General features: G+C 32.8%; 1 protein-coding gene across 2 annotated transcripts in view; it reads right to left on the bottom strand.

Moving 5' to 3' along the window:
* LOC148314040 (fatty acid synthase-like) overlaps nucleotides 1–19,273 on the bottom strand; it is a 48,721-nt gene that overhangs the window by 20,607 nt on the left and 8,841 nt on the right. For both annotated transcript variants that reach the window (XM_088256636.1, XM_088256706.1), the window contains exons 2-6: nucleotides 8,157–8,442; nucleotides 6,166–6,318; nucleotides 4,970–5,143; nucleotides 1,794–1,967; nucleotides 663–928 (exon numbers count right to left, since the gene is read on the bottom strand). In XM_088256636.1, the coding sequence (XP_088112762.1) occupies nucleotides 663–928; nucleotides 1,794–1,967; nucleotides 4,970–5,143; nucleotides 6,166–6,318; nucleotides 8,157–8,322 (933 nt within the window). In that variant the 5' untranslated portion in view covers nucleotides 8,323–8,442. The remainder of the gene's footprint in view (nucleotides 1–662; nucleotides 929–1,793; nucleotides 1,968–4,969; nucleotides 5,144–6,165; nucleotides 6,319–8,156; nucleotides 8,443–19,273) is intronic.

Raw genomic sequence — 19,273 nt, 5'->3', positions numbered from 1 at the left:
ACGCCACGGTGCCTATCAGTTTATACATGATATGTATAAACTAATTACTTAAACTAGACGATAGAGGAGCCCTGTGAATTCCCTAACTGTTAGATAGACCCTGCCCAAACGTCTGCATAAAGATATTATTTATTGATTCGGCATTAACTTTGTGGAATGACATGATTATTTTATTAAAATTAAACACTTGAATATACCACATTAATGAGTTTTATTTACATATACGACAAGTTTTGAAAATGACAGATGTTTTTTTCTTCTGGTACAAATTAAAACTAATTTAGTAGTAAAAATAATTTACTAGTACCAGAAGATGAATGATGATGAAGAAGAAAATGATGAAAATAGTTTAGTAGTACCAGAAGATGAAAACATCTGTCGTTTTCGAAACTAGTCATATATATAAATAAAACTCATTAAGGTGGTATATTCAAGTGTTTAATTTTAATACAATAATCTGCATAAAGACATTGATATGATAATTGATTGGTAGTATCAATTATCATATCAATGTGGAACTCAGCGGAACTTCGAGACGCCGGACTGACCTGGGAGGAAGCCAAGGAGATGGCGCGTGACAGAGTGACTTGGAGACGACTCGTGTTGGCCATATGCTCCACCTAGGGAGCGAACATGGAAAAAGAAGAAGAAAGTATAATGACCTTGGTTCCTGTGCCATGGGCCTCTAGATAGGCCACGTCCATAGGATTGATCCCGGCTTCCTGGTAAACCTCTCGGATGAGCTGATTTTGCATTTCGCCAGAAGGGAAGGTGATCCCCTGCACCTTGGCCCCGTCTGTGTTTGTCTTTGTGTTCAAGATGGTCGCATACACGCGCTTGGCATCTTTAGCTTTCTGCAAGAATATCACCACGGCCGCTTCCGCCCTCACATACCCGTTGCCCGATGCGTCAAACGCTTTGCACTTTCCTACAAAGTAAATTCAAATATTACATACTGAACAAAGTCTACGCAAATTAGCACGTAACATAAATTGATTTTAATTTTAAAGACAATAATAGATCTAGCCAAAGAATGAATAATTTATTAGAAATCCCTTTTTGTAAATCCAGACTCGCTCAAAGACACTCATTTTTCAAGCTCCAAAACTGTTCAACTTATTCCACAAAGACTATTTGTTAGATGTTAATTACCTAAGTTTGTGTAGATTTAAAATTTTTCTTAGATTATTTATTGAAGAGACAGATGTAAGCTCCTTTTTCTCGTAGTACATGCTTGCTTGCTAACTTTTTACTTTTTCATATTTTTTATGTTTTTAAGTTTTTAATTTTATTGATTTTTTTTTTCTTTTTCTTTCTGATAGTCAAGTATTCTTTGTATTTTATATTAACACTATTATTCTAGTTCTACTTATAATACCTATACCCTTATACCCTTTACTATGACTAAATTATATTGTATACCCAGACACATGCCATGCCTTTGTGGGATCTTTTTTGTATTCATATTTATATTTTTTAAATATTTTTTTGTATTTGAATTTATGTCATGTAATGCAAAAGAATTTGAAATAAAGAAAAAAAAATCACCATATAAATTAACATATTAAAATGAATTAAAAGTTCAATAGTCTATGTGAATTACCGTGTAACATAAATTTATTTAAATTCATATAATTATTATATAGAAAAGCCTGGCGGCGTTTGTGGACTCCATATCCATTGGGAGCGGATATGGTTTAATAATAGCCAAAAACTTACACTGTTTGTAGAAATTCACACTAATGTGGCAACTTATTTAAATTACGTGTTTAGTATGTTATTGAGTAGGATACCTTCCGCAGACACCATGCCGAGGCGGTGGAAGTTCAGAGAATTGGCCGGCTTGAGGCAGAGGTTTAGTCCAGCGACGACAGCAGCGTCACACTGGCCCGACTTGATGGCCGTGACGGCTTGGTGCAGGCAGTAGGTTGAACTTGAACATGCCGTATCCACTGCGTAGCTCGGGCCTAGAAACAAATGGTAGATCGAGTGTTGAAATAATCGGCACACGTGTACGAGGAGATGCGTGAATGTGGAAGAAATGAAGAATGTTTGCAATTACAAATTTACACCTCTTATCAATGAACTCCCAAAATGTCAATAGTGCGGTCATAAAACATTAAAAAAAGTATGGCAAAAACGTTTAAGTAACCTCAAGTAAAATCATTAAAAAAAATGTTTAAGTAAAATCATTTGTATGGGCATGTATCACTCAATTTTGGGTGCTTTGCCAATAAAAAAAAATAAAAAATTACAAATTTAAACAATATTCTTCTTCTTTTTATAGATCCTCAGGATCTGTTTGTGCCTCCGCCTGTCGCTCTAAAGATGTTGACTTCCGGCTATCTCTCCACCTTTTTGGAAGTCTGAATCCTTCAGGGTTTCCTTGAAGGGCAATACGTGGAAGTCTGTCTTCTGACATTCTATTTACATGCTCATTCCAGTATTGCCTTCGTTGACCTCCCCACCTCACAATATCTTCCATCTTATACATGCTCCGGATATCAGTGTTTCTTAAGCGGTCTCGCAAAGTGTTTCCGGTTATTATAATATTATTTTTAATTTTATAATAAAGAGTATTAATATTATAAATAACTCAACTTGAGATGAAACATCTATCATTTTTTTAATAAAGCAAGATCCCTGAGCATCCCAGGGCTTACGTAATCACTTTATGCACTTGTGTAACATTCACTATTCTGCCCATTATTGAACATTCATATTGGATTAATTTTTGAAACCTGTACATATGCAATGCCGGTGGATTCCTTTTGTATGCTAGTTCTTATTTCATACATTAGAAGTATGACTGATTGTGGTGCTATCGGTTAAGAAATTTGGGAAGTAGATATATAGCTTAGTCTATTTAAACATATGTGAGAATTATTCCAGTGTCTGATAAAATGAATAATAATAAATTGTTAAAGAATATTGATAAGTTAGTATATTACATATTATTATAATTTTTTTTTTGACATCTCATCAAAGATGAAGAAGAATATGGAAGTCTGGGCATTTACGGGGCTGACGACCGTCATAGGCTAGTTTAAGTAATCACTTTACACACGTGTAACATTCACTAATTCTACCCATTATTGACAACCACACTGCTCAAATTCTTGGAAGTTCTATATAAATGAACCAATTTTGAAACATTGTTCTTGAATCATTAGAACTTCACTAGAGACATCTATTGGTGAGATGAAAAGAAGCTTTTTATTGAGCAGAAACTCTTTTATAAGTATGTGAGGTCCGAATCCTGGATTATAATCACACACATGAGAAATGCCAGAAAATATCATTTTCATTTTTATCATTTTAGCTTATAATTTGACCAGATAATTTAATTACAACATTTTGAGTGTGTCGCACTCAAAATGTTGTAAAATATTACAATTACCAAACAATTTATATATTACAGTAAAAAAACGGAATGAAAGAATAAAGAAAATGATAATTTTATTATGTAATTCAACAATTCATAAACAGCAGTTGTGTAAAAGCAGTAAATAAATAACTGATATGAGTCAAGGTCTCGTAAAGATAAAACTGTGTTTAATTATTGCAATATCTAATTAGCTCCAATGGGTGTGGGTAGAGAGGAGATATGCAAAATTTATTGTTTGCTATATAAACATATATTTCAAACACACTTTTTCACCTCTTACTGACCATGAACCTTGCTATCATTTTTTTAACATAAGAGATTATTAATTTATTTTTTGCTGATAAATTTGAAAAAAATATGCAATTAGATATGTAACTAACTGCCGATTGCCCAGTTTTTATTTATCATTATGAACATATTATTTTCATAAATTTTAAATATCCATTACATTTTATCGCTTTAAATAGTTTTTTCAACACATTCAATGCGTATAAAATAATGTCAACCAGCTCAAAATTTTGAAAACCCATAACTTTGTTCACAATCAAAATTTACTTTCTATTTAAACATCATAAATATGTGTACATATCGCTCACTTCTTTCAAGAACGTCATAATAAAAAAACTTGATTTTTCAGAAGAACGTTTTTAAAGTTTAAAAATATAATGCAATGTATTATATTAAAAATAAATATCAAGCCACTTATTGAATTTTTTACTGTGCAACAGATCTTTTTAGGTAAAAACTGAAGGTTTTTTCTCCATTTTTTTTTTTTTTTCTATTTGAAAAATATTTATTATATTTAAGAAAAATAATTAAACATTACCTTTTCTTCAAAATGCGAAAACAACACTCTCTGCCCTGTAGCGGGTAAATATTATGTTGACAATATGCCTCTTTTGCTGGGATATAGTACATTTTATGGGCATTCCGAAAACATGCACAACTGAAAATCGACGATTTTTGATTTATGATGTTCTTGAAAGGAGGGAGCGATATATTCCTTTGCTTTTTCAAAACACATAAAACTGATCCTTACTTTTATTCAACACTACTGCCGTCAACGCATAGTTGCAATATTTATATGGACATGGGATCCATGTTCGACGCACATTATGTGCTAAAAATATCTAATTAAATGCTTTTTAATACCTTTACTTTTTCTGAGTCTACACGATAGAATAAGGAACAGCAGGATAAGAAAAATATGCGAGATCCAAGATGTTATTAGGTGGGTAAGGCAACGAAGGAGACAATGGTGTGCGCATGTGAGGAGAATGGAACCATCCAGACTCCCCCACATGGCACTGCACGGCTAGCTCCAAGGTAGACCCCCGGGCAGACCACCAAAGAAATGGATTGACAGCTGGGAATCGATATAACAGAGGCTAAGCCCTCTTAAAAGCAGGCCACAAGCCCTACACTAAGAAGAAGACCTTTTAAAAATTTATAATATATCTTCATAAATACATAGCTACACAAATTAAAGGATCAATCAATGATGGATAGTAAACTAAAAAACATATTTGTTAGAAAATTTTAATCTTCAAGACACCTTATATGAAGCAAATAGAAACTTACCTTGAAAGTTGAATGTGTAGGAGATTCTGTTTGGGAACATAGCTCTGCAGCACCCTGTGAGAGCGTACCCATTTATTTTGTCAACATCCATTTCCCAGTATTCCTCAGATTCACTGGAAGACACCCCCACAAACACGCCCGTCCTCGTTCCCCTAATAGCGTTTGGGTTGATGCCTGAAAATGTAACGAGTCAATAACGATGCTAAAAAGTTAAAATGATGCTGAAAGCGCTATTTACGCAGCTTTAGGAAGCTACTGAATGTACATATATTGTTAATATAGCCATTTAATTTGCCCACCCTAACTCCCTACAAAAAATAAACAGGAGAAGATGCAGATAACAGATTTTGTAACTCAATGGAATATAATGTGGACCTTGTTTTCAAATTCACATTAAATCAACCTATTCACTTATGTAATCAATTTTGATTCTCTAAATTAAGGGAAAAAATATTATTGATTGGTTTTTATGCCAACAGTTTCTCCCTCAAGACTAATAGATATTAAACACTAAATAGATAAAAAATTGGAGTAGGAATCTCAAGATAGTTTTTAAAATTAATTTGTCTCCCTTAAAGTGAGTAGCCTGAACTGGCTAGAGGCATTTGAGATGTGGATTCAAAGAAGAATGCTTCCGATACCCTGGACGGACATGGTTAGCATTTCAAGAGTTTTCCAAAGAGCTAGAGCGAATAGGGAACTGATTTTGAATGTTAAAAAACCGGAAAGTATCCTATTTGGGATATGTGCTCAGAGGAGAAAAGTACAAGCTACTGCAACTGATCATCAAGGGTGAGATTAAGGGTCGAAGAGGTATTGAAATAAGGCGGATCTCCTGACTCCATAAAATACACGAATGGACAGGAGTACGGAGCGTCAAAGAGCTGTTTTTGACTGCCTAAAATGGAGACGCATTCTTACAAGTGATAGTCAACGTCGGGTGGACCCGATATGACATAAAGAAGAAGGAAGAAGTCTTGAAGAAGAAGGCACTAGGTTTGAAACCGCTAAAACTTTGAAAACATCTATCATGAATCGCTATGCTGCACATTCATCTGAAAGATCACATTTTGACAGCATTCATTCTACTTTAATCTATGGTAACCTAGATCATTAAAATCTAAAAAATATATATTAAAATCATATTTAACCGATAAATAGCAAAAATAAAATATTTAAAAAGAATCTATGATTACCTGCATCAACAATAGCTTCGTGTGTTAGCTCTAGTAACATTCTCAACTGCGGGCACATGACATGAGCCTGCTTAGCGTGGACACCAAAATAAGTTGCATCAAAATGTTCCAGGTCTTTCAGTTTTCCCAACCTCGATGGAAGTCCGTGCAATCCTGAAATAATAAAATAAATAAAGTTCTATTTTTGCTTAATTTATTGTTATCAAGATATGTTTATTTTTCTTTCTTAATTGTGCGTAGGAAGTGGGACACATATAAATACATTTTTTTTCTGAAGCGTCCTATTGGTTGTTTGTGGGACATGTCGCTCACTCCTTTCAAGAACGTCATAAATCAAATACTTGATTTTTCAGGAGAACGTTTTTAAAGTTTAAAAATATAATACAATGTATTAAAAATATATATCAAGCCACTTACTGAACTTTTTACTGTGCAGCAGATCTTTTTAGGTTAACTGTTAAGTTTTTTTCTACATTTGAAAAATATTTAGTTTATTGAAAAAAATAATTAAACAATACATTTTCTTCAAAATGAAAAAACAACACTTTCTGTCCTGTACCGGTTAAATATTAAGTTAAAAATGTGCCGCTTTTGCTGGGATATAGTACATTTTCTGGGCATTCCGAAAAATGCACAACTGAAAATTGACGATTCTGATTTATGACGTTCTTGAAAGGAGTGAGCGATGTTTCAATGCATTTTTTCTGAATCGTCCTGCTGGTTGTTTGCGGACACGTTTGAATGTAGGTGCAAAATACCACATCACAACTAATGATTGAAGTGGTTTTGGATTTTTCATGCCAATCATGTGAAAAAATGTAAAATAACGCATACAAATTACATTTTATTTTAATTCATGTCCCTTTAGAATCTTACTAGATTCTAAATACAGTATAATGGGGATACTACTTATTCACATTAATGATACTCAATATGAACCCTTTGGTTACCAAAATCCGATATATTCGGTACTCTAGCGAGAAATACCGGATCGGATCCGTCGAATCTAAGTAATCCGTGAATCATGTCATACAAAATTTCAGACACATTTTGGACAGTATGTCATTCAAATAAAATCCTTGAGATATTTTCGTCACACCGAAGATAAAACCATGGTGCAGAGTGTTTATAAATTATCAAACACATTTTACTTTTGATTTATTCATGTTTTTCTGCCATAATAACCCCAAAAGTCTTGGTAACCAAAGGGTTATAATTTTTTTTTTTAAAGAGGGTTAAGTATCATTTCAAACCCTTATCCGCACCCCAATGGTGCATAGGGCACTGCATCATATAAACGCAGTGTTGTCTTGATCGTTAACACATGAAGGAAAGGTGATCAGCCTTCCGCTTCAGGTACCAACCAGTCCAGGGTAGTATTGAATTAATATTAGAGTGAAAAAAATATTTTATATTATTTCGACCCCCCTGGGAATCGAACCCGGGTCTCCAGTACCGTAGTAGCCGAGCGTGCTGACCATCACACTACGGAAGCGGACAAAATATCAAGTATCATATTTTGTAAATTTTAAGAGTAATTTTTATTTTATGTATTATTTTGAGAAATAAAAAGACTTTGTTTTTTGATCCATTCACATTTTTATTAACCAACTAGTTTCGGCAACAACTTGTTGCCCTCTTCAGGGTGTACTTTATGACTTAAATTAAACCCTGTCATTAATTAAACCCTGAAGAGGGCAACAGGTTGTTGCCAAAAGTAGTTGGTTAGTAAAAATGTGAGTGGATAAAAAAACAAAGTCTTTTTATTTCTCAAAATAATAAATCAATATGATCCACAAAGTTAATGCTTTCAATATTCAAAACATTTATTTTATGTATTAATTGTTTAATCAAGCACTGATTTTTTGAGTCTACTAAGTTCTAACTAAGTAGACTCAAAAAATCTGTGTTTTATTTAACAATTAATACATAAATTAAAATGGAATTCCACAAATTAAAAGCCTAATCAATAAATAAGTCATTTTTATTACCGATGGGCCATCTCCTGTCGTCCGCCGTGACCATATCGACTCCCTCGAAGAGGTTCTTCTTGAATTCCTCGACGCTGTCGCTCTCGGGCAGGCGGCCCGACAGGCCCGAGATGACCACGTCGTTGTCGCGGTGCGAGCACCCGTTCTGCATGGTGGCCCCCGGCATGGCGCTGCTGTGCGTGGCGGGTGGCTCCTGTTCTCTGTTCTTGGTTCTCGGGCGGCTGCTGTTCTTGGACGCTCTCCTTCGGGGAATTGTGCCGGCGCGCGGTACAAGGATCGAGGTTTTCTGGAAACATATCGACAATTTAAAACAAGTACTTCTATAACAAGTATTTCGTAGTCGTACAGGAGAAAGTGACCAACTGACAAAACATAAAATGTTCAGGAGGGCCATTTAAGTCACTTTTGCTAGGCAACAAAATAAACATCAATGCAGTTATTTTTGTTTTTTTTTGTTGTTGTTATTTTATTATATAAAATGCAGTGCCACCAAGAAATGTAAGTACAAAATTTATATCTTACATACTTTGTAGAGTAAATACAAAATAAGTTTTAAAAATTCTCCCTGAACAAGACAATATTTTATTTATCACATTCATTCGCAAAACAGCATTTTACTATGTTGGTAATAGACCGGCCCCAGAAAAGATGGGCCTATGGCATTGTCTCCATCGCGCATAGTAAGTGGGTCGAAAATGCCCAAACGAGAGAAGTCTGGAAAAATTTAGAAAAGGCCTACATTCAGCAGTGGGGAGACACCTGATAAAGAAGAAGAACTGTGTGGTAATGTTCAGATTTTAACCTTCATTTTATTGAACGAACGACATAATGCACAATGGAGTGCAATTTCTGACATTATTACTTTAATTGCACATTAATTTCGTAATTTTGAAGTGTTTATAATCGCGTGTAATGTCATAATTACGATTTTTCTTTTTTTTTGCAAAATAGCTATTTCAATATGACAATATTTTTAATCCCGCGGTTTAGAAAAAATCAGGCTGACGTTAATTAACTGACATTTAAGGGTGTTAAATAATTATTTATAGACTAGGCATTTAATTTGTAGAACTCCATTTTAATTTACGTAGTAATTGTTAAATGAAATTATAATAAAGTTGTATTTCATTGTTTAAAAAAATACATTTTGTGACAATTGTTTCGCCTAGTTATGGCATTTTCAAACGAATGTTTGTTCATTTCACATTAAATAATTCATCTTCTGCGTGCATTGCATTTAAGCCAGATAGATATCCGTACACTAACTATTCAGCATTCTGCAGTTTCAATACGAAAATCTCACTGGCCGAAAAATTATTTCATTTAAAAATTTTTTTGTACGTTTGAAGTACAGAACCGTAAACAGTAAACATAAATATTTTTAAAAAAAATCTTTCTTATCGCTCACTCCTTTCAAGAACGTCATAAATCAAAATTTGTCAATTTTCAGTTGTGCATGTTTTCAGAATGCCCAGAAAATGTACTATATCCTAGCAAAAGAGGCATATTTTAAACTTAATATTTACCCGCTACAGGGCAGAAAGTGTTGTTTTTGCATTTTGAAGAAAAGCCATTGTTTAATTTTTTTTTTTAAATATACTAAATATTTTTCAAATGGAGAAAAAACCTTCAAGTTTTACCTAAAAAGATCTGTTGCACAGTAAAAAGTTCAATAAGTGGCTTGATATTTATTTTTAAAACATTGTGTTATATTTTTAATCTTTAAAAACGTTCTCCTGAAAAATCAAGTTTTTTGATTTATGACGTTCTTGAAAGGAGTGAGCGTTATGTCTGGAATCAATAAAATTTCAGCAAAACTATCGATCTTACACGGACCAGTAGTCTCGTATAAGAGTCGATAGTTTTGCTGAAATGGCAGTTGGTATGTGTGTGTATATGTATCTACATAAAGTGTAAGTATTGAGAAGCCAATATTTGAGCGCTCTGTGCTCACACACGAATAAAAATAAATAAAATTACGTAGGTATTACGACGGATGATTGGTGTAATTTGCCACTTCCTAGATGAATTGCGTCTTTTGTGTGATCAGGCCAACTTCCAGCTATATATACATAGTTACATTTAATGTACAAAGCATCCACTTATGTGTAGGGCTTCGCAGAAACTCGCCGACTAAAACTAATAAACGTACACGCCACTCGAACAACGCTGTAAGCGAGGAAGTATTCATTTTCGAATTGCCCGCGAAATGAACGGGGCCCTTCGCAGTTAGCACATGCTAATTTTACGCCGGCGTTTTTCCCCATTCGGAATTCCAAACGAATAAAAAAATTGGAATATTTACGGTCGGAAAAACCACGCGCTTGGTGTGTGGTTTTTATTTGGCACATTCGGAATATCGAAAGAAGAAAACGCCGGCGAAAAATTTGCGTATGCAAACAGGCTAATAGGGAATCACACACCAGTAAATGTTTCGGAATTCAAAACGAATAAAAAATTTCAAATTTGGAATATTTTACGGTCGGAAAAAACACGTGCTTAGTGCGTGGTTTTTGTTTGGCACATTCGGAATACTGAAGTAAGAAAACGCCGGCGAAAAACTTGCGTGTGTAAACAGGCTAAGAGTGAAAAAAAACACCACTAAAGGTGATCAGGTTTCTATTAATTTTAGGTAATACCGAATTGCATCTTAAAAATCCCGTCGCATAATAAAATCGCACATCAGGATGGAGAGCCGGTATTTATTTTTTAGTTATATTTATTTTTTCATTTCGTCATTTAAAACAGACTAAATGGCGTTTGCAACGTTATACGGACCGGTCATTCAAATGTTGACAAAAGAGGTATTATGTATAAATACAAAACAAGTATTTGCAGACGATGTTAAGTGCCAATGGTCAAGTGTTTTTGCGTGATTGGTATAGGTATTTTATTCGCAGAAATAGCCATTTATGCACTCTGACCGGGGATACTAGAAAATTAATGGTTCTATTCTCCTACCACTCAGTTAATGCAAAAATAGTATGAAATAACAGTTGATACAGCCAATATGCAGTGGCGTGCACAGATAATTAATTAGGCTAGGCAGTAGAGGTAGGTAGTAAGGTAAGCTGGTACTACTTACTCGGGTAGGCAGCAGAGGAAGTTAGTAAGGTAAGCTAGGTACTACTTAGTGAGGTAGGGTAGGTATTGCTTGCATTTTTATATGTCAAGCGGGTAGTTAGGATAAGCTGTGCTATTCTGCCTATATGGAATGCACGTCCCTGCCAATATAACCAATTTTATGTCAACCGATTAATCGTAAATCTAAACGTCATGTGTGACAACTTAAATCTTTAAAAAAGTCGTTAGTAAATTAAAAGGACTTAATATCAAAGTATGTTTTAAATTTCCCGAGTGATCTTCAAAGATTTTGGCAACCCTAAGTTAGCTATAAAGCAGGAACAAGTGTTGAAGAATGTCCTATAACGATGGATCGATCGACCGACATCGTAAATAAGCGTGAGGTCGACGTCGACAGCAACTTAAGCGAAGCTTATCTCTTAATCGAATTGAAGCTTATATTATTATGACCCTATGACTTTATGCTCTCTCCCTGGATACCGCCAAAATACATCATTTAAATTAAATAACAAAAAATATGTATATACAACGGTACCTTAAAAAATATGTCAAATTATCATGTTATATGTTAGTATTCGGCTCAACACAGGCCATGCCTAAAGAGCCGTAATACATATAATAAATGTTTATATGAAATGAATATGTATATTTGAATGTATCTATGTATTATGAAAAAATAAATAAATAAATAAAAATAAAAATAAAAAATAAAAAATAAATGTTGGCCCAGTATTCGTTAAGTCGCAACTGAATTTCTTCTAAATCCAGGTAAAATTTTACGTGATTAATTTGTTCTTAAAACACTGTTTTTGCAAAGAAAAAAAATCTACCAAATAATTATATGGTTTTGAAAAGAAAAGAGTTATTGAAAGGAGTTAAAAAAACATATTAAAAAAATATTTTTTCTATTTATATTCTAAATAACAAAAAAATATGCAATATCTCGTGTGATGAAAAAATCGGGCGTGAAGAGGCGTGTAACCTCTCCGATAGTCGGCCAGTGATTGAATTCTGTGTTTGCAAATACCCCCTTAAGTGTTTCGAAAAGTATCCATAAATAATAATAATAAAATAATATCACTAAAATATGTTTTATTCTTCAAGATAATAAAATACTTTTTTGTTGTTTTTAAATCACAAAATATAATTTTATTGACATATACTGGACTTGAGATAATGATAATAAAAAATGTAATTACTAACCAAGCGATTTATGTTGTTATTTTACGTGTTGTTTGGTTAAAAATAAAATGTCATTCTTGACCGATTACATGAGTGTCAAAAAAATATGATGTAATAGATAATAATGTTTTATAACGTAATAATATTAAGATACTTAAGAGACGTCTTCCAGAATTTAAGCAAATTATGGTAAGGGAACATCTTGGCAGTATTTTTATTAGAATTTAAGTTTTGTACTGACATTTCTTGGTGGAACTGCATTTTATAGAATAAAATAATAACTACTTAAGTATGTAGTTTTTTCCCCACAAGATGGACCCCAAGCATTCTACAATGGAGACCTTTGGAGAGCAAAAGAAGTGTCGGAAGACCCCAAAAGAGATGGTCTGACGATATTGTCGCTGTGAGGGGTAAAAACTGGTTGCAAGCAGCAACCAACCGGAGTAAATTGAAAGAGGGGGAAGAGGCCTATATCCAGTGGTATTTTCCACATTAATTTTATATGACCAGCACTGATCATGTCGGTTACGACAAACCCCCCGGTTGCTGGTCAAATAAAATTAATGAGGAAAAACTACATAAGTAGTTGTTATTTTATTCTGTGGTAGTCTTTTGTTCGTAATTTCTGTAAATGCCCAAATAAAGACTAAAGTATACGAAACAAGTCCAAAGCATCAATTTGGCTAACATTCGTCATTCGATTTTCAAATTCGGATTTTCTAAACTAAAAAAAATTCCATACTGTAATTGGATAGATTTCGTTAAGTTATACATATGATAGGTCCTTATATGCATAAACAGTAATTTAACTTAAAAAAAATTATAGAAAAATGGTAATAAAAAAAGATATTTAGATTTAAAATACACAGTTGACCTGATGATGGAATGGTAATTCCGTAATCGGTCGTCGTGAAGTAGACTTTTTAAGTAGTATTACACAAAATTAACGATGAGTGAAAAGGAGATTGTTATATTACCATACCACAAAGCTTTTAAAATACAAAATATGAATACTTGTATGTTTTATTAAAATTAAACACTTGAATAATCCACTTTATTTTTATTTACGACTAGTTTCGAAAACGACAATTGTTTTCGAAACTAGTCGTAAATAAAAATAAAACTCGATAAAGTGGATTATTCAAGTGTTTAATTTTAATAAAATAATCATGTCATTCCACAAAGTTAATGCCGAATCAATAAATAAAATACTTGTATGTATATATGTATTTATAAATCGATATATTCAAATATGTCGATAAGCGAATTTGGCTACCGTGTTAGAGGTCCCAGGTTCAATTCCCAGGAAGGTCGAAATAAATATAACTTATTTTCACTCTTATAATTATTTAATATCACCTTGACTTGTATAAGCGCAGGGCTGATCACATTGCCTTCATGCAATTAACGATCAAGAAAACATTGCGTCGATACGATGCAGGGCCCTATGGACCACTGATGCGGTTGACCATTAAAAGAAGAAGAAATAATAAATAATCAAATAAAAACACAACATTATTTTGGCTAACATAAACTTCTCGTTTCAATAAGTCCAGAAGTGATCTACACTATGTACCCAATACGTTGTTTTTCGATTGGAATCGAAGCTCGAAACGTGTTAATTTGTCGTTTTTAACAGAAAAATGGAGATAATGATATTTTCCTCGTACGGCTAATGCGGAAAAAATATTAAAAATCATACGAGGTGTAAAAAAACAATATTTACACAAAGCAGACTCAATTGGTGAAAATATTGAAACAGATGACAGATTTACCGTTTTAACCAAAAAATTTAATGTTCCATATTTATTTATTTTTTAACTTATTATTTTCTTCTTGAATGTGTTTCGCAGATACTTTGCAGCACATTTTATAAACTTTATAAAATAAATAAATAAAAATTAATACATTAAATCATTAATAAATTTGTAAAAAAAGTGGTGAAAACAAAGTTGATTTATTTTATAAAACTTTGTTTTTAACACTTTTTTATTGGTACACTTTTTCTCCAACCAGTTTTACAAGAACCTTGTCATCGTCAGGGTTTAACATGTGCTAATTCTAAAATATTGAAATACTCATAAGCGAGTGGGCGGGTTTAACCCTTCCCTTACGATGCCAAAAACTTCCGCGCGCTACGGTGATATTATTTTCTTCTTCTTTACGTGTCGTGTCGGGTCTTCCTGACGTCGACAATTACTTGTGGGAAAGTGTCCCTATTTTGGGCAGTCCGAAACACCTCCTCGACGCTCTGAACTCCTGTCCACTCGTGTATATTATGGACCCAGGAGGAGAAAACAAAAAAAAAATTAAACAGTTTTGATAAACAAAGGAGAAAGGCATAAATAAATACTAATAAATTTATATAGTTATTTACAACATTTTGAGAGTGTCCAAATACTTCACAAATCTGGATTATCTCCAATTATAGGAGTATTTTTATATTATTTTGATTAGTAGTGAATTTGAGTACTGTGGTTGTCAATAATGGGTAGAATTGGTGAATGTTACACGTGTGTTAAGTGATCACTTAAATCAGCCTATGACGGTCGTCAGCCCCGTAAATGGCCAGACTTCCATATTCTTCTTCATCTTTGATGAGATGTCAAAAAATAATATATATATTTTTTATATAGTTATTATTAAATCAAACACAATTTTTTTGAGTCTACTCAGTTGTATTTTATTGTTAAAAAGAGAGCTTAGAAGATTTTTCAACGTATTTTTTTTATTAACTATCGGTTTTATCTGAAATTCTAAACTAGTTTTATACATTTAAAAACACGATAAAATAATGTATTAAATCGTTTAAAAACTTAATGCTTTTTCAAAATTAAATAGTTAACGTTTTAGAGGTTCAGTTCATTTCGAAAATTCGATGTAGATGGCGTCTTATACGCCTGAAAACTAGGCGTAATTTTTTTTATTTGTTTATATTTGTAGATAACAGTCAGTTGATAACGTACACCAAATATCTCAAAATTGACAAAAATGTAGTTAGAGCACTTTACGTAGGGCACGTCGATATACACGTGTATGTCCATATGTACATACATATCGCTCACTCCTTTCAAGAACGTCATAAATCAAAAATCGTCAGTTTTCAGTTGCGCATGTTTTCGGAATGCCCAGAAAATGTACTATATCCTAGGAAAAGGGCATATTTTTAACTTAATATTTACCCGCTACAGGGCAAAAAGTGTTGTTTTTGCATTTTGAAGAAAAATTATTGTTAATTTTTTTTTTAAATATACTAATTATTTTTCGAATGTATAAAAAATCTTCAGGTTTTACCTAAAAAGATCTGTTGTATAGTAAAAAGTTCAATAAATGGCTTGATATTTATTTTTAATACATTGTATTATATTTTTAAACTTTAAAAACGTTCTCCTGAAAAATCAAGTTTTTTGATTTATGACGTTCTTGAGTGAGCAAAATGTAATACGTAGGTACATATGCAAATCACTTTAGTTTTTTTAAAGTTATTTTGCATACAATGGGAACAAATTGGTACGTTTGTTAATTTGATTAATGAGTCAATAAACGTAGTAAAGTCTCATTTTTCGATTAGCGTAAATTATAATTAAGAATATTGGGTTTTGATTAAAATAATTGACAAAAAATATACGGCAAAAAATCCGTATTTATGTAGATTATGTTAAATATTAAAAAATAACAATTTAAACAGTTATGTACGGTAAATACTGAAAAATATCAAAGGTTAGTTTTTTCTCACCCTCGTATGATCTAACTTTTTTTTATGTACCTGAGTAGGTACATAATTGCATAATTTATGCAAAATTATGAATTGTCAATAGTGAATCTTAGATCAAAGTAGGTACTGACCCTTATGCGCACCCAAAGGTGCATAGGGCACTGCATCAAATCAATGCAATGTCAATTAGACAGCTTGTTATATCAAGGCAAGGTGATCAGTCCTGCGCTTCGGGTACCAGTTCAGGGTAATGTTAAACAAATATACAAGTATACTAACCAGTACTTCGCTTTTCCACAAGGGTAAGCAGAGAGAATAGAACACCACTTCGTTAATATTGAGATTTCAAGCTATTATATAGGCAAAACTGCAATATGAATTTATTAAAACGTGTGTCATAAATATTTTCATTTTTATATATCGGAATCACATAACTAAGCATTAAATTTCCAATTGAATATTTGGCGTAAATATAATGTTAAAGTAGGTAATATATACAAAAAGATATGACTGGCACCGTGGTGTAGTTGTGTAGGCACTCGACTGAAAAGCTATCGTCGCTGGTTCGAGTCCCGCCAATAGCAAAATTAATTCAATCAATATTTATTATCAATTGGTCTGGATATTTGCGATGTCATTTTCACGTCTACATTTCCTATCCTTACTATACTACCTGCAGCAAGCCTCTAAATGTGTGTGTGTGTGTGTGTGTGTGTGTGTGTGTGTGTGTGTGTGTGCGCGCGCGCGCGTTTGTGCGTGTACGTGTGTGTGTGAGTGCGCGCGCGCGCGCGCGTGTGCGTGTACGTGTGTGTGTGTGTGTGTGTGTGTGTGAGTGTGTGTGTGTGTGTGTGCGTGCGTATGTGCGAAGTACGAGTTTGTTAATGTATCAATCAAATCGATATTTTTTTTAATGCAAAAAATAAATAAAGCCATTAAATTCCACTATTATAAATATTATTTTATTCCGGATTTTAAAACGTATACATAATGATATCAGGCTTATATCGCTCACTCCTTTCAAGAACGTCATAAATCAAAATACTTGATTTTTCAGGACAACGTTTTTAAAGTTTAAAAACATAATACAATGTATTGAAAATAAATATCAACCCACTTATTGAACTTTTTACTGTGCAACAGATCTTTTTAGGTAAAACCTGAAGATTTTTTCTCCATTTGAAAAATATTTAGTAAATTAAAAAAAAAACATATAAAAAATTCCTTTTCTTCAAAATGCATAAACAACACTTTCTGCCTGTAGCGGGTAAATATTAAGTCAAAAATATGCCTCTTTTACTGGGATATAGTACATTTTTTGGGCATTCCGAAAACATGCACAACTTAAAATTGTCAATTTTTTATTTATGACGTTCTTGAAAGGAGTGAGCGATATGTGAAATATTGTAGATGCATGGTAATATTATATACGGCTATTTGTATTGGCCTATTATATTGGAACAGTAAGCAGGAAAATGTTTTTTTATGTAAATAAAAATGTCGTGGAATTGCGTGTTTATGAGTCGGTAGCCCCAAACAATAAAAAAATATCATGATATTACCTGAGAATGCAATCAATAGAGTTATCCAATTTTATTAATATTTGCACTACCCAATTTTTTTTTTAATTATTTGTTGTGGTCTTAAAGTTTAATATCGAGGGCAGAATCCCACGAGATGGACCCCTGAAATGTTGAGATGGAGACCTTGGGAGAATAAAAGTGGTGTCGGAAGACCTCAAAAAAGATGGTCCGGCGACATAGCCGCTGTGGGGGGTAGAAACTGGCTGCAAATAGCACCCAACCTAAGGGAATGGAAGGAAGAGGCCTATATCCAGCAGTGGAGGACAGAAGACCAGAGAAGAAAAAGAAGATAATTATAATATTAGAAGAATTCTCGATATTGTACTATTTTTTATTATTATTTTCAGTGCACTAATTTTAAGGTTTCATTAAATTTTAATATTTTGAAAACTTATTTTACTATCAAAACGATAAAGATCTAGCTATTGACATTTTAAGCACGTTATTTCAGACAATATTTATTTTCAACAAAAGCATTTACCATTGATATTTTTTTGTTTCCACAAATTAACTTTCAGTTTGTTTCAAATTATGTTATAATCTGAAATGTTTACTCAACATTTTTAGATTATAATTAAATTGGAAAAAATACTGTTCAGCCAGTTATTGGCACTTAAGATATATATATATAAGGTAAGTGTCTATAAAACTGACCTAGCCCCTATTGCTGACCTATTTCAAAGAAACAACAGATAATAAGACACTGGTTCAATTATTACTAATTTTTAATATTACCAACACTGCAGCCATGCTTGTGTTATGTGATGACAATGTTTTACAGTCAATATTTTGATTTTTCATATTTGAAATATCAGTTATAGTTTGGACATCTGGCAAGTAGCGCGCGCACACGGAAAATCCTTAACAGACAAGCCTAATCTTTCAAGTTTTATTTTAAAGGTGTATTATTTTTATATGATTGATATTTACTAATATTTTATATGTGTTAGTTAGTTTAGTGTATTGAATTTACAAAAAACAAAGTATTTGTGAAATAACCATATGATTAATACAATACATTTATAAAATAAAAGTTGTCAGTATTACATTCACCCGAAATTTCATTAGTTTCCTTTACTGACCTATAGGTCAGTAATGAGTAAGACGAGAGCATTTTTAAAGTTTACATAAATTTGTGAAAATTCTTAAATACGTAAATTTCTTCCGTGCTTTGGATAGCATACAGTTTTTGGATTATGGGGGCCTAATTCTGACCTATATATTTTTGCTTGGTTTTATAATTATAATAAATAGTTTCAGCGGTCAGTAATAGAAACGAATCTAGATCAGTATTATAAACACATACTATTTCAGAAAAGGAGTTTTGTTCTGAGCTATCTTTTTGTGATTTTTCTTATGTTAAAATACAATTTATTTTTTCTTTTTTAACATAATATCAACAAAAAAAACTTTGTTTATTATCAAACATAAACTGATTCCACTATACTCGCATGAGTGATCACCTTGCCTTCATGTAAGTAACTATCGAGATAACACTGCGTCAATACAACATCAGTGCAGATACAGTGCACCATCGGGTGCGGATAAGGGTTAGT

This window comes from Brachycentrus maculatus, unplaced genomic scaffold (genome assembly GCF_059751285.1).
Source record: "Brachycentrus maculatus isolate JH-2025_06_01 unplaced genomic scaffold, ASM5975128v1 h1tg000002l, whole genome shotgun sequence".
NCBI lineage: Eukaryota > Metazoa > Arthropoda > Insecta > Trichoptera > Brachycentridae > Brachycentrus > Brachycentrus maculatus.
This window is presented reverse-complemented; position numbering and strand designations above follow the sequence as displayed.